The sequence below is a fragment of the Scyliorhinus torazame genome, chromosome 1, assembly GCF_047496885.1.
Source record: "Scyliorhinus torazame isolate Kashiwa2021f chromosome 1, sScyTor2.1, whole genome shotgun sequence".
NCBI lineage: Eukaryota > Metazoa > Chordata > Chondrichthyes > Carcharhiniformes > Scyliorhinidae > Scyliorhinus > Scyliorhinus torazame.
In genome coordinates, this window is record NC_092707.1 from 53,268,156 (window position 1) to 53,291,248 (window position 23,093).

At 49.9% G+C, this 23,093-nt stretch overlaps 1 protein-coding gene across 6 annotated transcripts in view; it reads right to left on the reverse strand.

The window, feature by feature from the left end:
• Positions 1–23,093, reverse strand: part of ccdc157 (coiled-coil domain containing 157) — an 83,731-nt gene that overhangs the window by 9,598 nt on the left and 51,040 nt on the right. For all 6 annotated transcript variants that reach the window (XM_072494207.1, XM_072494187.1, XM_072494123.1 and 3 more), the window contains exons 6-7: positions 22,700–22,890; positions 3,113–3,289 (exon numbers count right to left, since the gene is read on the reverse strand). In XM_072494207.1, the coding sequence (XP_072350308.1) occupies positions 3,113–3,289; positions 22,700–22,890 (368 nt within the window). The remainder of the gene's footprint in view (positions 1–3,112; positions 3,290–22,699; positions 22,891–23,093) is intronic.

Sequence of the window (23,093 nt, forward strand, 5' to 3'; positions counted from 1 at the left end):
CAAGTCTGTAGTTCCCCATTTTCTCTCTCCCCCCTTTCTTCAAGTGAGGTTACATTTGAAGCCATCCAATCTGCAGGCATCATTCCAGGATCTATACAGTTTTGAAAGATTACATTTTTTTTAAGAGTACCCAATTCATTTTTTTTCCAATTAAGAGTCAGTTTAGCGTGGCCAATAGACCTACCCTGTACATCTTTGGGTTGTATGGGTGAGTCCCTCGTAAACACAGGGAGGATATGCAAACTCCACACGGACAGTGACCCGGGGCTGGGATCAAACCCGGGTCCTCAGAGCGTGAAGCAGCAGTGCTAACCATTGTGCCGCCCCTAGAGTTTTGAAAGATGACCATCAAAGCATCCATTATCTCTTATAACCACCTCTTTCAACACTCCGGCATGTAGATCACCAGGTTCTGGGGATTAATCAACTATTAGCCACATTAATATCTCCAATACTACATTTAAATAAATTTCTTTCAGTTCCTCATTCCTGGAGGACCCTTGATTCCCTATCATTTCTGGGAGATTTTTGTATCTTCTTTCACACACACAGAAAACAGAAGTAGGATTAGGCCATTTGGTCCTTCGAGCCTGCTCCACCATTCAGTATGATCTTGGCTGATCCTTTATCTCAACACCGTACTCCTGTGCTCTCCACATACCCAATGACACCTTCAGAGTCTGGAAATCTATCTATTTCCTTCTTAATTATATTGACTGACTTGGTCTTCACAGCCTTCTGTGGTAGAAATTCCACAGGTTCATCACCCTCTGAAGAAATTCTTCCTTATCTCAGTCCGAAATTGCCTACCCTGTGGAAGATCCACACAAAGTAATTATTTAAACTCTCTGCCGTTTCCCTTTTCCCCATTATAAATTCTCCTGTCTCTGCCTGCAATTGACCCACATTTGTCTTTACTAAAGTACAGTTTTACTTGATTTCATTTAATATACCTGTAGAGTGGTCATGGTGGCACAATGCAATGAGCGGCAGGAAACAATACCATGTAGTAAGCAGTATGTGGGATCATCCTCACAATTCCCAAGTCATTCCACTGTGGGTAGTAATCAAATAAAGTCCATATGCTTCCGCATCAGAGAGGAACATATGAAAATGTTAGTCCCCCACGAAACTGCAAAGCTCCTGAAGTTGAATACAACAGCATTGCGGAGGACAAAAAGTAAAAATCAAACCCACTTGCTCATTCAGACCAAGTTTTTGAAGACTTAAGTGGAAAATAATTAAGAAAATGACAGAACTATCAGTTCATGTTAAGAAGTCCGTATTCGGCGAGGAGTTGGGTTAGAGGGGGGGGGGGGGGGGGAGACTCCCAGTGGGTTAGAATGGAGGAGAGTTTGTGCAGGGGGTCGCGGCTGAGGGTGTTGCCAATAGTCCCGGGGAAATATTTGGGGAATCCAGTGGTAGTAGTGACGTTGAAAATCTGGAGGCAGTTGTGCCAGCATTTTAGGCTCTGGGCGGGGTCAAGGGAAATGCCGATTCGGGGTAATCATAGATTTGAGCCAGGGAAGTGGGATGGGAGTTTTCGGAGATGGGAGGAGAAGGGAGTTAGGGCACTAAAGGATTTGTTTTTGTGGGGCCTGTTTGCGGGACTGGATGGAGCTGGGGGCGAAATATGGGTTGGGACAGGGGGAGATGTTTAGGTATATGCAGGTCCGAGATTTTGCTAGGAAGGAGATACAGAGCTTTCCTGTGGTGCCGGCCCCCACACTGTTGGAGGAGGTGCTGACGACAGGGGGAGTGGAGAGGTGGGTAATGTCGGCGATTTATGGGGTGATTCTGGGAGAAGAGAAGGCATCGCTGGAGGGGATTAAGACAATGTGGGAGGAAGAGTTGGGGGAGGGCATGGAGTGGATGTTGTGGTGTGAGGTGCTCTGGAGGGTGAATGCCTCAACTTAGTGCGCGAGGTTGGGGCTGATGCAACTGGAGGTGATGTATAGGCGCACCTCACAAAGGTGAGGATGAGCCGACTCTTTGAGGGGATAGAGGATGTTTGTGAACGTTGCGCCGGGGGGGCGGCGTCGGCCCGCAAGCCGCGTTCATATATGTTGGTCCTGTCCAAAACCGGAAGGGTATTGGAGAGAGGTCTTCAGGGTGATCTCGATGGTGGTGCGTATGAAACTCGATCTGGGTCCCCTGGAAGCCATACTCGGGGTATCACATCAGCCGGGGTTGGAAGTGGAGGTGTCTTAGCCTTCGCCTCATTGATCGCCCGAAGGCGGGTCCTGTTGGGGTGGAGGTCAGCTTCTACACCCTGTGCCCTGGCGTGGCGGGGGGGTCTGCTGGAGTTATTAACACTCGAGAAAGTGAAGTTTGGGTTGAGGGGAAGGATAGAAAGATTCTACAATTCACGAGCTTTGTTTATTATGCATTTTCAAGAATTGACATCGAACATTAGTGGGGGGGGGGGGGAGGGGGGGGGGTGTTGGGAGGAGGGGTTTGGACTGTGTATGTTGTTGGTGACTATGTATGGGGCGATGGTGGACTCCTGATTCTTTTTCTTTGATGTTTGTATTTAAAATGTTTAGGGTTGTTTGGGGGTTGGTAGGATGAAGGATTGTTGGCCAGGGGATTGTCATTGTATTTGTTACTGCTCATAGAATTATCATAGAATTTACAGTGCAGAAGGAGGCCATTCGGCCCATCGAGTCTGCACCAGTTCTTGGAAAGAGCACCCTACCCAAGCCCACACCTCCACCCTATCCCCCATAACCCAGTAACCCTACCCAACACCAAGGGCAATTTTGGACATGAAGGGCAATTTAGCATGGCCAATCCACCTAACCTGCACATCTTTGGACTGTGGGAGGAAACCGGAGCATCTGGAGGAAACCCACGCAGACATGGAGAGAACGTGCAGACTCCGCACAGACAGTGACCCAAGCCGGGAATCGAACCTGGGACCCTGGAGCTGTGAAGCAATTGTGCTAACCACTATGCTACCATGCTGTTGATTGGTTGTTGGTGGGTTTAAATTTGGATGACAGTGTGAAAAAGGAGACTAAAAATATTTTTTGAAAAGTCAGTATTCATAATGTGCTACCTGAAAGAATTTCGACATTGTTAAAGATTTCCTCAGGTTCTAAGGACCCACCAGTTGTTTGTGGAGTTGCTCCTGTAGGTTACTTTTTTCTATGTTGACTGTCTTCAGTTGTTTTTCCAGCTGATCTGTTCCAGCCTCAGACTCAGCTAATTTAGTGTTCAGCTCTTCACATTCTTCATCCAAATGATCAACTCGTTGTAGCAGAGTTTTAATCTTAGCTTTCAGAGACTTGATTCATTAATGAAAAACACAATTAATATCACCAATTAAAATAAAACTGCCCTTTAATAAAATCTGAAGCATAGCTTCTTTCCAGTTAGCAGTACATTATAACAATTACCCTGTGAATATAATCAGGCTGTGTCCTGTTTTTCTAGGAAGGGTATTATTAAATTTATCGTAATTTCCTGCTTTCCAAAAGGAAATTTGGCTACATTCCTGTGGTGATGTACATCACTAAGTACACAAAGGGTTAATGTACATACACTACACCTAGCTAGACACCGGAGGGAACATCAGAGACATGACACAGGCAAGTCAACCAATAGGTCAGTAAGATAGGACACGACCAATGGGCACTCACGATACACACAGAGGTGACACTACCACAGGAGGGCATTACACCAAACTATATAAAAGGACACATCACACATGCTCAGTCTCTTTCCAGTGGAGACACTCAGTGAATACAGACACAGGGTTGATTGAACATCATACCCACCACGTGGATTGTAGCAGACTGGTTAGTCAGTCTGAGTAGCTATAGCAGGATTAACAGTAGCGTCAAATCCAAGTAGGAGAATTGTTAATAGTTTAATAAACGTGTTAAAGCTATCTCCAAGTCTGAACCTTCCTTTCTCAGAGTGGACATCAAGGAAGCAGCTTATGCGACGTCAAGAGCATAACAAAACAATTCCTACATTGGCTGCATTAATTGGCTGTAAAGTGCTTTGAATGTTTGGTAGCCATGAGAAGCGCTGCATAAATGCAAATCTCTTTTTTTTCCCTCTCAGGCCTTTATATGCCAAATGTAATGCCCCCTTCTTAGATAAACAAGATAAAGTTCTGCTGTTTCAACCCCCTTCCTTTTCCAACAAGCCAAATCTCCCATCCCTGAACCCCTATCCCTGAACCCCTATCTCTTTCTATTTAATCTTCAATCTCTTTTTCCCTGTCTTCTCCAAGCTCATCTCAGTCATGAGATCAACTCTAATAACTCTGCCAAGGCCAGGTTTCATACAAAACTCTTGTTTATTTGAACAATAAAAAGAACCGCTGCCGTGGTGTACAGTGCTGACATCCCAATACGGGCACCACCGGGAACACCGGTCTGGGTCTGACTGCGGGTTTTAAACTCCTGCCGAATGGTTCCTATTGGGCGAGCCTTGGCCTGCTCAATAGGGGAACTTGTATTCCACGAACCCCACGGGGAGATCAATCGATATTCCCACTGTCCTTCATGGTTGTCATAACATCCCTCCCCTCTCAAGTCAGTTTTCCCCCCAGTGGTTCCACAAAGTGGAGGCCTCTTCGCATACAGCCTTGAATCTAGTAGGTGAAGCTGGATTGGGAGGTGTGAAACGGATCAGCGATCTTCCCTCCCGCAGCGAGTGCTTAAGGGTTGCCAATGTGGACTCTTGAGGAAACTTGCCCCATTTTCTCTAATAAGACTCCAGGGACCCAACTGGAGTCATCTCTGAAATTTCGTATGTAGACTGGTCTTGAACACTTTCTCAGATCTTATGGCATCATGATTTCTTTTTTGGTTTTCCAATTGGGACTCCACCCCCTCCCCCACCCCTGCCAAGTTTGGAAATAACAAGCTTAACCTGGTGCGGAGCCATCGTCCCATCAACAGTTTTGCTGAGACAACTCCTGTCGTGGTATGGGGAGTGGTCCTGTAATCAAATAAGAACCGTGCCAGCCGAGTCTCTATTGATGTGGCTTGATGCTTCTTCATACCATTCCTGAAGGTCTGCACTGCTCGCTTTGCTAATCCATTGGAGAATGATGATATGGTGCCGTCCTAAAGTTTTTGAGGCCATTTGACTTTGAATTGGATTGGATTTGTTTATTGTCACATGTACCGAGGTACAGTGAAAAGTATTTTTCTGCGAGCAGCTCAACAGATCATTAAATACATGGGAAGAAAAGGGAATAAAAGAAAATACATAATAGGGCAACACAACATATACAATGTAACTACATAAGCAGTGGCATCGGATGAAGCATACAGGGTGTAGTGTTAATGAGGTCAGTCCATAAGAGGGTCATTTAGGAGTCTGGTGACAGTGGGGAAGAAGCTGTTTTTGAGTCTGTTCATGCGTGTTCTCAGACTTCTGTATCTCCTGCCCGATGGAAGAAGTTGGAAGAGTGAGTAAGCCGGGTGGGAGGGATCTTGGAGTCAATGGATGGGAGGCAGGTTCGTGTGATGGACTGGGCGGTGTTCACGACTCAATGAAGTTTTTTGCGGTCCTGGGCCGAGCAGTTACCATACCAGGCTGTGATGCAGCCCGATAGGATGCTTTCTAAGTTGCATCTGTAAAAGTTGGTACGAGTTAATGTGGACATGCCAAATTTCCTTAGTTTCCTGAGGGAGTATAGGCGCTGTTGTGCTTTCTTGGTGGTAGCGTCGACGTGGGAGGACCAGGACAGATTTTTGGAGATGTGCATCCCAAGGAATTTGAAACTGCTAACCATCTCCACCTCGGCCCCGTTGATGCTGACCGGGGTGTGTACAGTACTTTGCTTCCTGAAGTCAATGACCAGCTCTTTAGATTTGCTGACATTGAGGGAGAGATTGTTGTCGCTACACCACTCCACTAGATTCTCTATCTCCCGCCTGTATTCTGACTCATCGTTATTCGAGATCCAGCCCACTATGGTCGTATTGTCAGCAAACTTGTAGATGGAGTTGGGACCAAGTTTTGCCACGCAGTCGTGTGTGTACAGGGAGTAGAGTAGGGGGCTAATTACACAGCCTTGCGGGGCCCTGGTGTTGAGGACTATTGTGGAGGTGGTGTTGTTGTTCATTCTTACTGATTGTGGTCTGTTGGTCAGAAAATCGAGGATCCAGTTGCAGAGTGGTGAGCCAAGTCCTAGGTTTTGGAGCTTTGATATGAGCTTGGCTGGGATTATGGTGTTGAAGGCGGAGCTGTAGTCAATAAATAGGAATCTGATGTAGGAGTCCTTGTTTTCGAGATGCTCTAGGGATGAGTGTAGAGCCAGGGAAATGGCGTCTGATGTGGACCGGTTGCAGCGGTATGCGAATTGCAGTGGATCAAGGCGTTCTGGGAGTATGGAGGTGATGCGCTTCATGATCAACCTCTCGAAGCACTTCATTACGACTGAAGTCAGGGCCATTGGACGTTCTTCTTTTGTACCGGTATGATGGTGGGGACCTCCGAGCGGAGTAGGGACACATTAAAGATGTCCGCGAATACCTCTGCCAGCTGGTCCGTGCAGGCTCTGAGTGCACGACCAGGGATCCCGTCCGGGCCCGTCGCCTTCCGAGGGTTCACTTTCAGGAAGGCCCATCTGACTTTGGAAGCTGTGATGGTGGGTATGGGTGAATTATGGGCTGCTGGGGCACTCGCCAGCGGATTGTTGGTTACCTGCTCGAACCGAGCATAGAATGCATTGAGTTCATCGGGGAGGGGTGCGCTGCTGCCAGAGATACTGTTTGACTTCGCTTTGTAGCCCGTTGTTTAGTCCTTGCCACAACCGCCGAGAGTCTGTCTGTGACTCTAGCTTGGTTTGATATTCTCTCTTGGCATCTCGGATGGCTTTGCGGAGGTCGTACCTGGATTTCTTGTATAAGTCAGGATCGTCTGTCTTGAACGCCTCAGATCTGTCCTTCAGTAGGGGGTCAATCTCGCGATTGAGCCATGGTTTCCGGTTGGGGAACGTACGTACTGCTTTCTTTGGCACGCAGTCGTCCACACATTTGCTGATGAAGTCTGTGACGGTGGTGGCATACTCATTTAAGTTGGTCGCTCAGTTCTTAAATATGGACCAGTCCACTGTCTCTAAGCAGTCACATAAGACTTACTGAAGATCTGGAACTCCCCACTAGTGAAAACTGTGCCATTGTCAGAGACTAAGACCTTCGGTACGCCGTGTGTGCTAAAACATTGTGGAAGTTTCTCGATGCTGGCGCGGGAGATCGTAGAGGCCACGCAATGTGTCTCCATCCACTTGGAATGCGCAACCACCAAGATCAGGAACATAGATGCCAAGAAAGGTCCGGTCTACATACAGCCGCACCCGTGGTCTGCCTGGCCATTCCCATGGGTGTAGGGAGGCTGAAATGGGGGTTTCTGGTTTTCCTGGCATAAGTTACATTGTTTAACTAAGTCCATGATGTCCGTGTCGAGCTCGGACCACCAAATGTAGCTCTTGGTGAGCATCTTTATTTGGAAATCCCAGGGTTGACATTATGTAATTCCATTAGGATGGGGTGCTACCCTGGATGGGGAACAACCACCCGGATCCCCACAAGATTATACCATCCTTGACACTGAGTTCTTCTCTCTTAGGTATGGTTTCATGTCATCAGAGGATTGTCCTCAGATCATGCATTTCAGGGTCTTATGCTTTAGCTTTGGTAACTTTGGATCCTTCTGTGTCCAAGCCTTGATTTGCTTCACTGATATGGGGAGGGTTTCAAATACATTCAAGGCCATTGTGACTCTTCTAAAACAGGCAAGGGCGCCAGGCTTGCAGGAGCAAAGCATCACGGTTGGCTACTCTGGTTTAGCACATGGCTAAATCGCTGGCTTTGAAAGCAGACCAAGGCAGGCCAGCAGCGCGGTTCAATTCCCATACCTCCCTGAACAGGCGCCAGAATGTGGCGACTAGGGGCTTTTCACAGTAACTTCATTTGAAGCCTACTTGTGACAATAAGCGATTTTCATTCATTCATTTCATTTAATTCGTGTTCCAGAGCAATGCTCTATGGAATATTTGTTGGCTGCCAGTAACAAGACCAAATGCTGTATTCGGGCAGAGGCGATAGGAGGGATTGCCCAATAAAGAGGCTTGTGGTCTATCGCTATCATAAAACACGACAGTAGATGTTCTGGTGAAATTATTTTACACCAAATATATCTGCCAAGTTTTCCATCTAGATTTGCGAGTAGCATTGCTTGGCATCCGAAGGAGTCCTGGATGCATTAGCAATGGATCGTTCTGTGCCGTCTTTACAACGATGCGAGAGTACCGCCCAACTCCAAAAGGAGGTGTCGCACGTCATTATGAGCTCCCTCTTGGGATCGTAAAGGACCAACAAATTAGACGATAATACCTGCCGTTTGACTTTTTCAAAGGCCTCTACTTGTGGCGCCTCCCAGGACCATTTCTGGTATTTCTTCAATAGTAGATGTAATGGCGACAACAAGGAGGCCAAGTTTGGGATGAATTTCCCATAATAATTGACTAGTCCCAGGAAGGATTTCAATTCCATGGTATTTTGTGGGATAGTTGCTTCCTTTAAGGCTTTGACCATGTCCTCCACGGGGTGTAGGCCTTTTTTGTCCACTCTGTAACCTAGACAGGTTACTTCACTCGCTTGGAAAACTCACTTTTCTCTTTTAAGATGTACCCCTGCTTTTGAAAAGAGCCGCAGGACCTAGGTTTGCTAGGTGTTCCTGCTCAATAGTCCATGTAATCAGAACATCATCCAGGTACACTGCCACCTTGGGTAACCCTTGGGTGTATATTCTCCATAACCCTCTGAAATATAACACGTGCCGATGAGACCCTGTAGGTCAGGCGGGTATACTTGTACAGGCCCTTCCTTATTTGTGTTAATTGTGACGTATTTACGGGAAGGTTTGCCCAGTTTGAGTTGGAGGTAGGTGACTAGTTTTGTGGGTGACTAGGACATGACTAGTTTTGTGAAAGATTGGCCACCTGCCAGTTTGGATATAAGTCCTCTATTTAAAAAAAATACATTTAGAGTACCCAATTAATCTTTTCCAATTAAGGGGCAATTTAGCACAGCCAATCCATCTAGCCTGCACATCTTTGGGCTGTGGGGGCGAAACCCATGCAAACACGGGGAGAATGTGCAAACTCCACACGAGCAGTGACCCAGAGCCGGGATCGAACCTGGAACCTTGGCGCCGTATGGCAGCAGGGCTAACCCACTGCGCCACCGTGCTGCCCCATGCCTTGGTTGTGCCCTTCGGTAGTACTTACAGTGGTCCCTTAGCAGACACTTAACATTCATCTGGAATGGGTTCCCTGGTATACCTGGGTTGTCATGATATTTCCTTGAAGCTGGGGAGCCCCTGCGGAATTCCGGTCAGGACATGGACGACTCACAAAGGTATAGGCTTTCTTGTACAAGACCTCCTCCCCCCAAACGGAGGACACTACTGTCATGTGTCCCTTATAGTTTCTGAGCCCCTTTCTCTGCATTCTCCAGAGCTAGGGCGATCTCAATGGTATTTTTCAGGTCTAGAGTAGGCTCCGCCAGTAACTTCATGAGTTATGGCATTGTTTTTGCCGCACCGCAACCTATCACGTAGCATTTCGGTCAGAGAAGGGCTGGATTCACAGTATTCTGCCAATTCCCAGAGTCTCAGTGATGGGTTCACTGCCATTTTGAATGGTACCTCTGGAAGATGATTATGGGGGTCATAGTGGTTTTGCACTAGGCATACAAGCTCTTGATATGTTTTTGAATCAGGGGTATCTGGGAAAGTCAGGCCTTTTATCACGCTAAATGTTGGGACCCCACATGGTGTCAGTAGAATTACCTTCTGCTTCTCGTTCCCACAATTTTGTTAGAAAATAAAATAAAATAGAATTTACAGCTCGGGAACAGGTCTTTCGGCCCTCCCAGCCTGCGCCGATCCAGATCCTTTATCTAAACCTGTCTTCTATTTTCCAAGGTTCTACTTCCCTCTGTTCCCTGCCTGTTCATATATCAGTCTAGATGCATCTTAAGTGATGTTATCGTGCCCGCCTCTACCACCTCTGCTGACAAAGCATTCCAGGCACCCACCACCCTCTGCGTAAAAAACTTTCCACGCACATCTCCCTGAAACTTTCCCCCTCACCTTGAAATCGTGACCCCTTGTAATTGACACCCCCACTCTTGGAAAAAGCTTGTTGCTATCCACCCTGTCCAACCTCTCATAATTTTGTAGACCTCAATCAGGTCCCCCCTCAACCTCCGTCTTTCCAACAAAAATAATCCTAATCTAATAATCCTTTCTTCATAGCTAGCACCCTCCATACCTGGCAACATCCTGGTGAACCTCCTCTGCACCCTCTCAAAAGCATCCGCATCCTTCTGGTAATGTGGCGACCAGAACTGCACGCAGTATTCCAAATGTGGCCTAACTAAAGTCCTGTAACATGACCTGCCGACTCTTGTACTCAATACCCCGTCCGATGAAGGCAAGCATGCTGTATGCCTTCTTGACCACTCTATCGACCTGCATTGCCACCTTCAGGGTACAATGGACCTGAACTCCCAGATCTCTCTGTACATCAATTTTCCCCAGGACTCTTTCATTGACCGTATAGTTCGCTCTTGAATTAGATCTTCCAAAATGCATGACCTCGCATTTGCCTGGATTGAACTCCATCTGCCATTTCTCTGCCCAACTCTCCAATCTATCTATATTTTGCTGTATTCTCTGACAGTCGTCCTCGCTATCTGCAACTCCACCAATCTTAGTATCATCTGCAAACTTGCTAATCAGACCACCTATACCTTCGTCCAGATCATTTATGTATATCACAAACAACAGTGGTCCGAGCACAGATCCATGTGGAACACCATTAGTCACCTTTCTCCATTTTGAGACACTCCCTTCCACCACTACTCTGTCTCCTGTTGCCCAGCCAGTTCTTTATCCATCTAGCTAGTACACCCTGAACCCCATACAACTTCACTTTTTCCATCAAGCTGCCATGGGAAACTTTATCAAACGCCTTTCTGAAGTCCATGTATATGACATCTACAGCCCTTCCCTCATCAATTAACTTTGTCACTTCCTCAATTAGGTTTGTAAGACATGACCTTCCCTGCGCAAAACCATGCTGCCTATCACTGATAAGTCTATTTTCTTCCAAATGTAAACAGATCCTATCCCTCAGTATCTTCTCCAACAGTTTGCCTACCACTGACATCAAGCTCACAGGTCTATAATTCCCTGGATTATCCCTGCTACCCTTCTTAAACAAAGGGACAATATTAGCAATTGTCCAATCCTCCGGGACCTCACCCGTGCTCAAGGATGCTGCAAAGATATTGGTTAAGGCCCCAGCTTTTTCGTCCCTCGCTTCCCTCTGTAACCTGGGATAGATCCCATCCCAGGGGCTGTTTAGCACAGGGCTAAATCGCTGGCTTTGAAAGCAGACCAAGGCAGGCCAGCAGCACGGTTCAATTCCCGTACCAGCCTCCCCAAACAGGCGCCGGAATGTGGCAACTAGGGGATTTTCACAGTAACTTCATTTGAAGCCTACTTGTGACAATAAGCGATTTTCATTTTTCATTTCATTTCATTCGGACCTGGGGACTTGTCCACCTTAATGCCTTTTAGAATACCCAAAACATCCCCCTTCCTTATGCCGACTTGACCTAGAGTATTTAAACATCCATCCCTAGCCTCAACATCCATCATGTCCCTCTCCTTGGTGAATCGGACCGATACAAAGTACTCATTAAGAATCTCACCCATTTCCTCTGACTCCACGCATAAATTCCCTCTTTTGTCTTTGAGTGGGCCAATCCTTTCTCTAGTTACTCTCTTGCTCCTTATATACGAATCAAAGGCTTTGGGATTTTCCTTAACCCTGTTAGTCAAAGATATTTCATGACCCCTTTTAGCCCTCTTTATTGCATGTTTGGGATTTGTCCTACTTTCCCAATATTCCTCCAAAGCTTCATCAGTTTTAAGTCGCCTAGATCTTATGTATGCTTCCTTTTTCATCTTAGCTTGTCTCACAATTCCACCCGTCATCCATGGTTCCCTAATCTTGCCATTTCTATCCCTCATTTTCACAGGGACATGTCTGTCCTGCACTCTAATCAACCTTTCCTTCAAAGACTCCCACATTTCAAATGTGGATTTACCCTTAAACAGCTGCTCCCAATCCACATTCCCTAGCTCCTGCCGAATGTTGTTATACTTGGCCTTTCCCCAATTTAGCACTCTTCCTTTAGGACCACTCTCGTCTTTGTCCATAAGTATTCTAAAACGTACGGAATTGTGATAGCTATTCCCAAAGTAATCACCGACTGAAACTTCAACCACCTGGCCGGGATCATTCCCCAATACCAGGTCCAGTATGGCCCCCTTCCAGAGTTGGACTATTTACATACTGCTCTAAAAAAACTCTTCTGGATGCTCCTTACAAATTCTGCTCCATCTACGCCTCCAACATTACATGAGTCCCATTCAATGTTGGGGAAGTTAAAATCTCCCATCACAACCACCCTATTGCTCCTACATTTTTCTATAATCTGTCTACATATTTGTACCTGTACTTCACGCTCGCTTTTGGGAGGCCTGTAGTAAAGTCCCAACAATGTTACTGCACCCTTCCTATTTCTGAGCTCTACTCATATTGCTTCAGTGCTCGAATCCTCCATCGTGCCCTCCTTAATCACAGCTGTGATATCATCTCTGACCAGTAATGCAACTCCTCCACCCCTTTTACCTCCCTCTCTATCCCTCCTGAAGCACCTATACCCTGGGATATTTAGTTGCCAGACTTGCCCTTCCCTCAACCAAGTCTCAGTAATACCAATAACATCATATTCCCAGGTACTAATCCAAGCCCTAAGTTCTTCTGCCTTACCTGTTACACTTCTCGCATTGAAACAAATGCACCTCAGACCACCTGTCCCTTTGCGTTCATCATCTCTTCCCTGTCTACTCTTCCCCTTAGTCACATTGAGTTTATTATCTAGTACCTTACTGGCTTTAGTTGCTGCCTCTTTACTGACCTCTAACTTCCTAATCTGGTTCCCATCCCCCTGCCACATTAGTTTAAAACCTCCCCAACAGTGTTAGCAAAAGCACCCGCTAGGACATTGGTTCCAGTCCTGCCCAGGTGCAGACCATCTGATTTGTAATGGTCCCACCTCCCCCAGAAACAGCTCCAACGTCCCAAAAATCTGAACCCCTCCCTCCTGCACCATCTCTCAAGCCACCTCATCCCGTTTTTTACTTATATTGTTGGTGCCTATATGCATCACGACAACTGGCTGTTCACCCTCCCCCTTCAGTATGTCCTGCAGCCGATCTGAGACATCCCTGACCCGTGCACCCGGGAGGCAACATACCATTCGGGAGTCTCATTTTCTTTTTCTTTTTTAAATAATTTTTATTAAAGGTTTTCATAAAATATCAATAACAAAATGAGAAAGAAAAAAGAACCCAACAGAGTTAAGTATAAAACATAATCTAAAAAAGCAACCCCCCCAAACCCCTCCCCCCGTACATAAATAATAAATTAACATGAACACCCCGACTTAACACAACAGGTGTATACACCCCCTCAGACCCTCCAGTGTAAATAACATAAACAAAAATAACGTGAACCCCCCCCCCCCCCCCCTCTCCGAGCTGCTGCTGCCATTGACCAATGTCTATCGTTCTGCCAGAAAGTCTAAGAACGGTTGCCACCGCCTAAAGAACCCTTGTACCGACCCTCTCAAGGCGAATTTCACCTTCTCCAATTGAATGAACCCTGCCATATCGCTGATCCAGGATTCCACGCTTGGGGGCCTCGCATCTTTCCACTGAAGGAGAATCCTTCGCCGGGCTACCAGGGACGCAAAGGCCAGAATTCCGGCCTCTTTCGCCTCCTGCACTCCCGCCTCCTCTGCCACCCCAAATATTGCGCGCCCCCAGCCCGGTTTGACCCTGGATCCTACCACCCTCGACACCGTCCTCGCTACGCCCTTCCAAAATTCCTCCGGCGTTGGGCATGCCCAGAACATATGGGTGTGATTTGCTGGGCTCCCTGAGCACCTAACACACCTGTCCTCGCCCCCAAAGAACCGGCTCATCCTTGTCCCGGTCATGTGTGCCCTGTGCAGCACCTTAAACTGTACGAGGCTGAGCCTCGCGCACGAAGAGGAAGAGTTCACCCTCCCTAGGGCATCTGCCCACGTCCCCTCTTTGATCTCCTCTCCCAACTCCTCCTCCCACTTACCTTTCAACTCCACCACCGAGGACTCCTCCTCCTTCTGCATCACCTGGTAAGTTTCCGAGATTTTCCCCCACTCCCGTAGCCGCGGGAATTCCACCACCTGCAGTCTGGCAAACGCCCTTACCGGTAAGTACCTGAAGGTGTTCCCCGGGGGGGAGCCCATACTTCTCCTCCAGCTCACCCAAGCTCGCGAACTTCCCGTCCACCAACTGGTCCCCCAACTTTCGTATCCCTGCCCTGTGCCACCCCGAAAACCCTCCACCTGTTCTTACTGGGGCGAACCGGTGGTTCCCCCTTAATGGGGTCCACGCCGAGGCCCCAACTTCCCCCCCTGCCGCCTCCACTGCCCCCAAATGTTGAGGGTTGCCACCACCACCGGGCTCGTGGTGTACCTCCTTGGAGGGAGCGGCAGCGGCGCCCTTGCCAGCGCCCCCATACTCGTACTCACACAGGACGCCATCTCCAGCCTCTTCCATGCAGCCCCCTCCCCCTCCATCACCCACTTGCGCACCATCGTCGCATTGGCAGCCCAGTAGTACCCAGAGGTTGGGCAGCGCAGCCCCCCCCTATCTCTACTCCGCTCCAGGAACACCCTTCTCACCCTCGAAGTCCCTCGCGCCCACACAAACCCCATTATACTCCTGTTAACCCGCCTGAAAAAAGCCTTCGGGATAAACACGGGGAGGCACTGGAACAGGAACAAAAACCTTGGGAGCACCGTCATTTTGATTGACTGCACCCTACCCGCCAAGGACAGCGGCACGCGTCCCACCTCTTGAACTCCTCCTCCATTTGCTCCACCAGCCTTGTAAAGTTAAGCCTATGCAGGGCCCACCAGCTCCTGGCCACCTGGACCCCTAAATATCTGAAGCTCCTCTCCGCCCTTTTTAGTGGGAGCTCGCCAATCCCCCTCTCCTGGTCCCCGAGCTGAACTACGAACACCTCACTCCTCCCCATATTGAGCTTGTACCCCGAAAAGTCCCCGAATTCCCTAAGGATCCTCATTACCTCCAGCATTCCTCCCACCGGGTCCGCCACATACAGCAGCAGGTCGTCCGCATAAAGCGACACCCTATGCTCCTCTCCACCCCGCACCAACCCCCTCCAGTTCCTCGACTCTCTCAGTGCCATAGCCAGGGGTTCAATCGCCAGTGTGAAGAGCAGGGGGGACAGGGGACACCCCTGTCTCATCCCTCGGTGCAACCGAAAGTACTCGGACCTCCTCCTATTTGTGGCCACACTCGCCATCGGGACCTCATACAACAGCCTAACCCACCTGACAAACCCCTCCCCAAACCTGAACCTTTTCAGCACCTCCTGCAGGTACCCCCACTCTACCTTATCGAATGCTTTCTCAGCGTCCATCGCCACCACTACCTCTGTCTCCCCCTCCCTCGCGGCATCATGATAACGTTCAAAAGCATCCGCACATTCGCGTTCAACTGTCTCCCCTTCACAAACCCCGTCTGGTCTTCATGGATGATCTGCGGCACACAATCCTCAATCCTCGTGGCTAAGACCTTCGCCAGCACCTTGGCATCTACATTTAGCAAGGAAATCGGTCTGTAAGACCCATATTGCAGGGGATCCTTGTCCCACTTCAGGATCAAGGAGATCAGTGCCCGGGACATCGCCGGGGGTAAAGCCCCCCCCCTCCCTTGCCTCATTAAAGGTCCTAACTAACAGCGGGCCCAACAGGTCCATATATATTTTATAGAACTCGACCGGGAAACTGTCCGGCCCCGGTGCCTTCCCCGCCTGAATGCTTCCTATCCCTTTGATCAGCTCCTCCAGCCCAATCGGGGCCCCCAGTCCCGCCACCAGTCCCTCTTCCACCTTTGGAAATCTCAATTGGTCCAGGAAACGGCCCATCCCTCCCTTCTCCCGCGGGCTCTCAGATTGGTACAATTCCTCGGAGAAGTCCCTGAAGGCCCCATTGATGCCAACCTCACTCCGCACCACGCTCCCTCCCCTGTCCTTAACTCCCCCGATCTCCCTAGCTGCGCCCGCTTCCGAAGCTGATGCGCCAGCATCCGGCTTGCCTTTTCCCCACACTCGGAGACCGCCCCCTGGGCCTTCCTCTGCCTTCCTGGTGGTCACCAGGTCGAATTTGGCCTGGAGGCTGCGCCTCTTCCTCAACAATTCTTCCTCAGCTCTTCCGCTTACCTCCTGTCTACCCTCACCATCTTCCCCACCAGCCTCTCCCTCTCCCCCCATTCCCTCCGCTCCTTGTGGGCCCTAATGGAGATCAGCTCTCCCCTCACCACCGCCTTCAGTGCCTCCCATACCATCCCCACTCGGACCTCCCCGTTGTCGTTGGTCTCCAAGTACCTCTCTATACCTCCTCGGACCCGCTCGCTCACCTCCTCGTCCGCCAACAGCCCCACCTCCAAGCGCCACAGCGGGCGCTGGTCCCTCTCCTCCCCCATCTCCAAGTCCACCCAATGCGGGGCGTGGTCCGAAATGGCTATTGCCAAATACTCGGTATCCTCTACTCTCGCTATCAGCGCCCTACTCAAAAGGAAAAAGTCGATTCGAGAATAAGCCTTATGGACATGTGAGAAGAATGAAAATTCCCTCGCCCCTGGCCTTGCAAATCTCCAAGGGTCCACCCCTCCCATTTGGTCCATAAATCCCCTCAACACTCTAGCCGCCGCCGGCTTCCTACCCGTCCTAGACCTGGAGCGATCCAGTGCCGGATCCAACACCGAGTCCAAAGACGTGCAGGTTAGGTGGATTGGCCATGATAAATTGCCCTTCGTGTCCAAAGGGGTTGGGTGGGGTTGCTGGGTTACGGGTAGGGGGTGGTGTTGTGGGCTTAAATGGGGTGCTCGTTCCAAGGGCCGGTGCAGGCTCGATGGGCCGAATGGCCTCCTTCTGCACTGTAAATTCTATGTTCTATTGACGTCTCCCCCCATTATCAGGCCCCCACTTCCAAGTCTGGGATCCGACCCAACATACGCCGCATAAAACCCGCATCGTCCCAGTTCGGGGCATACACATTGACCAGTACCCCCCTCTCTCCCTGCAACTTACCACTTACCATGTACCTACCGCCATTATCTGCCACAATGCTCGACGCCTCGAATTACACCTTCTTTCCCACCAAGATCGCCACCCCTCAATTTTTGGCATCTAGCCCTGAGTGAAACACCTGACCTACCCACCCGTTCCTCAGTCTTACCTGGTCTGCCACCTTCAGGTGTGTCTCCTGTGTAGCCACTTAAAATGGCCAACTCCCGATTCAAAATGGCGAACGGCAAAGGCTGATGAGAAAGTCATCCAACAAGACAAAAACCAGCAGCTGCAGGTTGGCTGTGCATTTACCTCTGGAAAGGCCAGACACTATCGATACCAGCAACCATCAGCATAACAAAACAACAGCCATCTGCATACTAATGAGCAATCCACGGGAACAATAAGCAACATTTAGAAACACAAAGCAAAACCAGACTCTTCGGCGCCAGCAGTAGCCTACACAAAAGGAGGTGAACGACCACCTCAAGACCGCCCATCGATCAGGGAACTGCTCCAGCATTGGAGAAAAATCGAACCAAGCGATTGGGACAAAGTCCAATCACTTGGGACCAGGTACAGGGTCCGCCCCGAAAGGCGGGAAGCCCCTGGGGACTATAGGAATTGAGCCCCAAGTTCAAGTTGCTCTCTTCTCCACCGCTTCTCCAGCTCTTCACTCTTCAGCACCTGGTCGAAACTGTAAGTCTTACTTCAACGCTCGCTACGAGATAGGCGCTCCTAGCTACCAATCTGTACCAACTTTGAATCCCGCAGGCTCAGAACCCGAACGAAAGGCCATTTGTTCCCCTGACCTGGTGGGCCAGTTCCAAGTTAAGTATAGGCCTGTTAGTTGTAGAAGTAGCTTAAACGTAGAATTTGTGCATGAGTAGTGATTACTGTGTATAATAAATGTGCTTTGATTTAAATCTTACTAATCGGTGTATTGGATTATTGATCATTACTCCGACTTGAACCGCGTGGCGGTATCATAAAGATACCTGGCGACTCAAGAGCAAAGGTAATAAAACAGAGCAATTAAACTAAGGCAAAGTTAGCAACACCTGGAGCATAACCACATCCGCCTTGAGCCCTTTCAGGTGCGCGAACACGCGGGCCCGCTTAACCGGCCCATTCAGTCCCCTTACATTCCAGGTTATCAGCCGGATCAGGGGGCTACCCGCCCCCCCTCCCCCGCCGACTAGCCATGACCCCTCCTCGGCCAGCCACGCGCCCGCACCCCACACCCGGCCCATTGCCCACAGTGGCATACCCCAGTCTCAAACCGCCCCCCCCCCCACACTCGCTCCAGCTCCTCCTTGACCTTAGCAGCAGCAACTCTATTCTCCCCCCCCCCCCCCCCCCCCCGGCTAGGACCCATCCTAGCTGGTTTACTCCCCCCATTGCACTTCCGCAAGTCAGCTGACTCCTGCTGACCCCGGCCACTCCCGCCTCCTCTTCGACTCCTCCCATTGTGTGGCACACCCTCCTCTCCCGCTCCCCATCCACAGGCTCTCCCCCTCCCCCCTCCGTTCTAAGCGCGGGAAACAATCCTCGCTTCCCCGCCCCAGTCTTCAGCGCGGGAAAAAAAGCCCGCTCTCTCCACCTACCAGGCCCCGCCACCAACCAAAACAGTGCCCAACCCGCCCCATCCACCCTCCCCAACCCGAAAGAGAAAAACACAGAAAAAAAGAAACCCAAAACAATGCAAAGGCCCCCCCCCCCCCGAACAGAAAATAGTCATAACATATCCACCGCAGTCCCCAATCGCCCATCCCGACCCTCAGTCTGTGTCCAGCTTCTCGGCCTGAACAAAGGCCCAGGCCTCCTCCGGAGACTCAAAATAATGGTGCCGGTCCTTGTAGGTAACCCACAGTCACTCCGGCTGCAACATGCCAAACTTCACCCCCTTCCTGTGCAGCACCGCCTTCACTCGATTGTACCCGGCCCTCCTCTTCGCCACCTCCGCACTCCAGTCCTGGTATATTCGAACCTCTGCGTTCTCCCACCTGCTGCTCCTCTCCTTCTTGGCCCACCTGAGCACACACTCCCGATCGATGAACCGATGGAACCGCACCAGCACCGCCCGCGGAGGCTTGTTAGCCTTGGGCCTCCTCGCCAACACTCTATGGGCCCCTTCCAGCTCCAGGGGCCCCTGGAAGGACCCCGCTCCCATCAGCGAGTTCAACATGGTGACCACATAGGCCCCCACAGCCGGCCCCTCCAGCCCCTCCGGGAGGCCCAGAATCCGCAGATTCTTCCGCTTCGACCGATTCTCCATCTCCTCGAACCGCTCCTGCCATTTCTTGTGGAGCGCCTCGTGCGCCTCCACATTTACCGCCAGGCCTAAGATCTCGTCCTCATTGTCAGAGATCTTTTGTCGAGCCTCTCGGATCGCTACCCCCTGGGCCGTCTGTGTCTCCAGCAGCTTATCAATAGAAGCCTTCATCGGCTCTAGCAGGTCCGTTTTAATCTCTCTGACGCAGCGCTGGATACCCTCCTGTTGCTCTTCTGCCCACTGCCTCCACGCTGCCTGGTCTCCGCCCGCCGCCATTTTGTCCTTCTTCCCTCCCTTCTTCGGGTCCACCACCACCTTTTTTGTCGCCCCGCTCCTAGTTAAAGCCATATACTGATGGGGAGCTGTTATTAACTCCTTCCCACACCGGGAAACGTCGACAAAGTACTGTTGGGGGCCCTGAAAAGAGCCCAAAAGTCCGTTTTTGCGGGAGCTGCCGAATGTGCAACTTAGCTCCGCATAGCCGCAACCGGAAGTTTCGAGAGGGAATCCTTTTGGCAGTGTTCGCTTCACCAATCTGCCCCAAAATGTCTGTGGAAACTCCTGAAAAAGGTCTGAGAGTCCGTTCCAGACGGGAGTTGCCGAATGCGCGACCTACTCCTCCATGGCCGCCACCGGAAGCCTCGTCCCCGCTTCTTTAATGGCCTTGGTGAGATCTTTTCACAGTTGTTCCCTCTGCTGCTAGAATAAAGGCCCTCAAGTCAGCTTGAAGCCTTTAAGCTTGCCCTTCCCCCGCCTGCATGCTGGAAGAGGCTTTTGTCTTTCCTGCAGCTCCAGCCAAATCTTTTATTGATTCTGCCGGGTCTGGTAACCAAGAGACATACCATTGCTGGGGGACACCATCGGGGGAATGTTGCAGTCTTCTTCCCACACCGGGAAATGTTGCAAAAATACCGTTGGGGGCCCTGTAAAGAGCCCAAAAGTCCGTTCCAAGCGGGAGCTGCCGAACATGCAACTTAGCTCGGCATAGCCGCAACCGGAAGTCCGGGAGTCTCATTTTCGACCACAGAAATGCCTGTCTACTCCCCTTACGATTGAATCCCTTATGACTATAACCCTGCCAGTCTTTTTCCCGCCCTTCTGGGCAGCAGAGCCCGCCATGGTGCCATGAGCCTGCCTACTACTGCCTTCCCCTGGTGAGACATCTCCCCCAACAGTATCCAAAACGGTATACCTGTTTTGGGGGGAGATGACCGCAGGGGACACCTGCACTGCCTGCCTGCTTTTTCTCTGCCTTTTGGTCACCCATTCCCTGTCTCCCTCACCAATCCTAATCTGTGGTGTGACCAACTCACTGAACGTGCTATCCACGACCTCCTCAGCATCGCGGATGCTCCAAAGTGAGTCCATCCGCAGCTCCAGAGCCGTTATGCGGTCTAACAGGAGCTGCAGCTCGACACACTTCCCGCACCTGAAGGAGTCAGGGGCATCGGCCGCGTCCCTGAACTCCCACATTGAGCAAGAGGAGCATAACACGGGTCTGGGATCTCCTGCCATTTTTACACTTTACCTTAACTGATTACAAATATAATATTAAATAATGAATAAGTGAAAGGAATAAAGATTTTACTTCCCAATCACAATACTTACCAACACACGAAGAGTTAAATTTCTCCCAGCTACTGCTAATTGGAGCACTTTCCTTACTAGCCAATCAGGTCACTGCTTTCCTGTGATGTCACTCTTCAAGGTAAGTTTTTAAAGAGGAAAACTTACCTTCCTGACAGAAATAGCCCGGAAGAAATAGCACATGGGCTCTGCACTTTGGGCCCAGTCTTCTCCGTTAATATCTCACGACTCGAGTTTCCCGATAAATGGCATTTTCTTTGTTGCTTACTGGAGAGCTATTTGTTTAACTCTGAAGGCTGCTCGAGAATCTCATTTTTACTCCTCATCACCAATGTAATGACTCTGCTGAGGCCAGACTTCATGCAAAACTCTTGTTTATTCGAACAAAAAGAACCCATGCCTTGGTGTACAGTGCTTGCATCCCAGCACGGGACAATCGGGAACGCCGGTCCGAGTCCGAGCTGCGGGTTTAAACTACCAGTGAATGGTTCCTACAGGGAGAGCCTCCATCTGCTTGATAAGCGAACTAGTATTCCATGAACCCTATGGGGGAAATCAATAGACAATCCCCTGTGTCCTTCGTGGTTGGCATAACATCTACCAACCAACTTCCCTTCCTGACCACCATGCTGTTGCCTCCCGCAGTGTTCAGGCACAGTGTCCAGGCATTACAGTCCGATCAGGCATGACTCCCATATGTTACATGTCCCACCCACCCACGAGAATCCACTTGGGTTGTTTGAAGTGCTCACTTAACCACGATTGCCAATTTCGTATTAGCAACAGCCCTCGGCTGCACGGCCAGAGGCCTCGGCAGTTGGTGGGGGTTAGGGGTGAATGATGGGGCAAACGGGCAGGGACAGGAATTGCTCTCGGAATGGGTACACACGATAAAGGAGTTGGCATGGTGGTGCCGCACATGGTGCCCCCCCAACCCCGAGTGCTTCCCCCCACCCTCCTATGGCAGCCCACCCCTGCGGAGGGTCCCCCAACCCCCACGAGCACTGGGGTGGTAAGACCAGCGCCTCCAGGCTTTTGCATATGAGCAAAGATGGCTACTCATCTCCTCGGCTCCCCATAGAAACCCTTCTGTCAGGTATTTTTAAAAAGTACGAATCGGCGCCAGCGTGACCACTTGCTGTGGAGGCCAATGAATCACGGAGGCCGTTGGATAAGGGGTGGCTCCCGTTATACGGGAATAGGGCTTAAGTGGTGATAATCGGTTTCTCGCCACACAACAGCGAGGTCACGATTTCGCCTATGGGAGCAGTCTGGTTGCATCGCAAACTGTTTGGCACCTGCCACGCTTCACATATTCGGCCTCTCCCGCTATTCACCAGCCCCGTTTCCCTCGAGCGAAGGCGCAACAAGGCCGGAGAATCGTGCCCACAGTCTTTTCTCTCTCTTCCTATCACCTTTTCCTCCTCGTTGACTCATGCAAACTAGTATTTGGTGCAGGATTTCTGGCGTAAGAGAATGGAGCTGGACATGAACTTAATGTAGAATTAAATATGGACTAAATATGTATATGTTCTTAAAGGTTAGTGTGCTTTTTATATTGTAATTTGTAGGTTCATTACCTCTTCATGTCTCAACATGCTGTTGATTTTCACTTTCTCTTTGTCCAGTTCACTGCTAATCATTTTGAGCTGTTGTTTTGTTCTCGCCAGTTGACTAGTTAGAAGTTTAACTTGCTCTTCAAGAGTCAGCACAACACTTTTGTCTGCCATCTTGGTTCTCATTTCTTCCAGCAGTGTCTGCTTAGACAGCTCTATCCAAAAATAGCAACAGAATTACAATTCAAATTCAAACCACATTCATATAATCTTGCCTTTTTTACCCCAGTCTTTTTTTGAATTTCAGGAGATTAGTGTCTGAGCAAATTTGTGTCCTATGCATTACAAAATCTGGCTACTGAATCTAGGGCAGAATCATGGATGTGCGATAAAGGGTTTGCCAGATTTTGCAATGCAC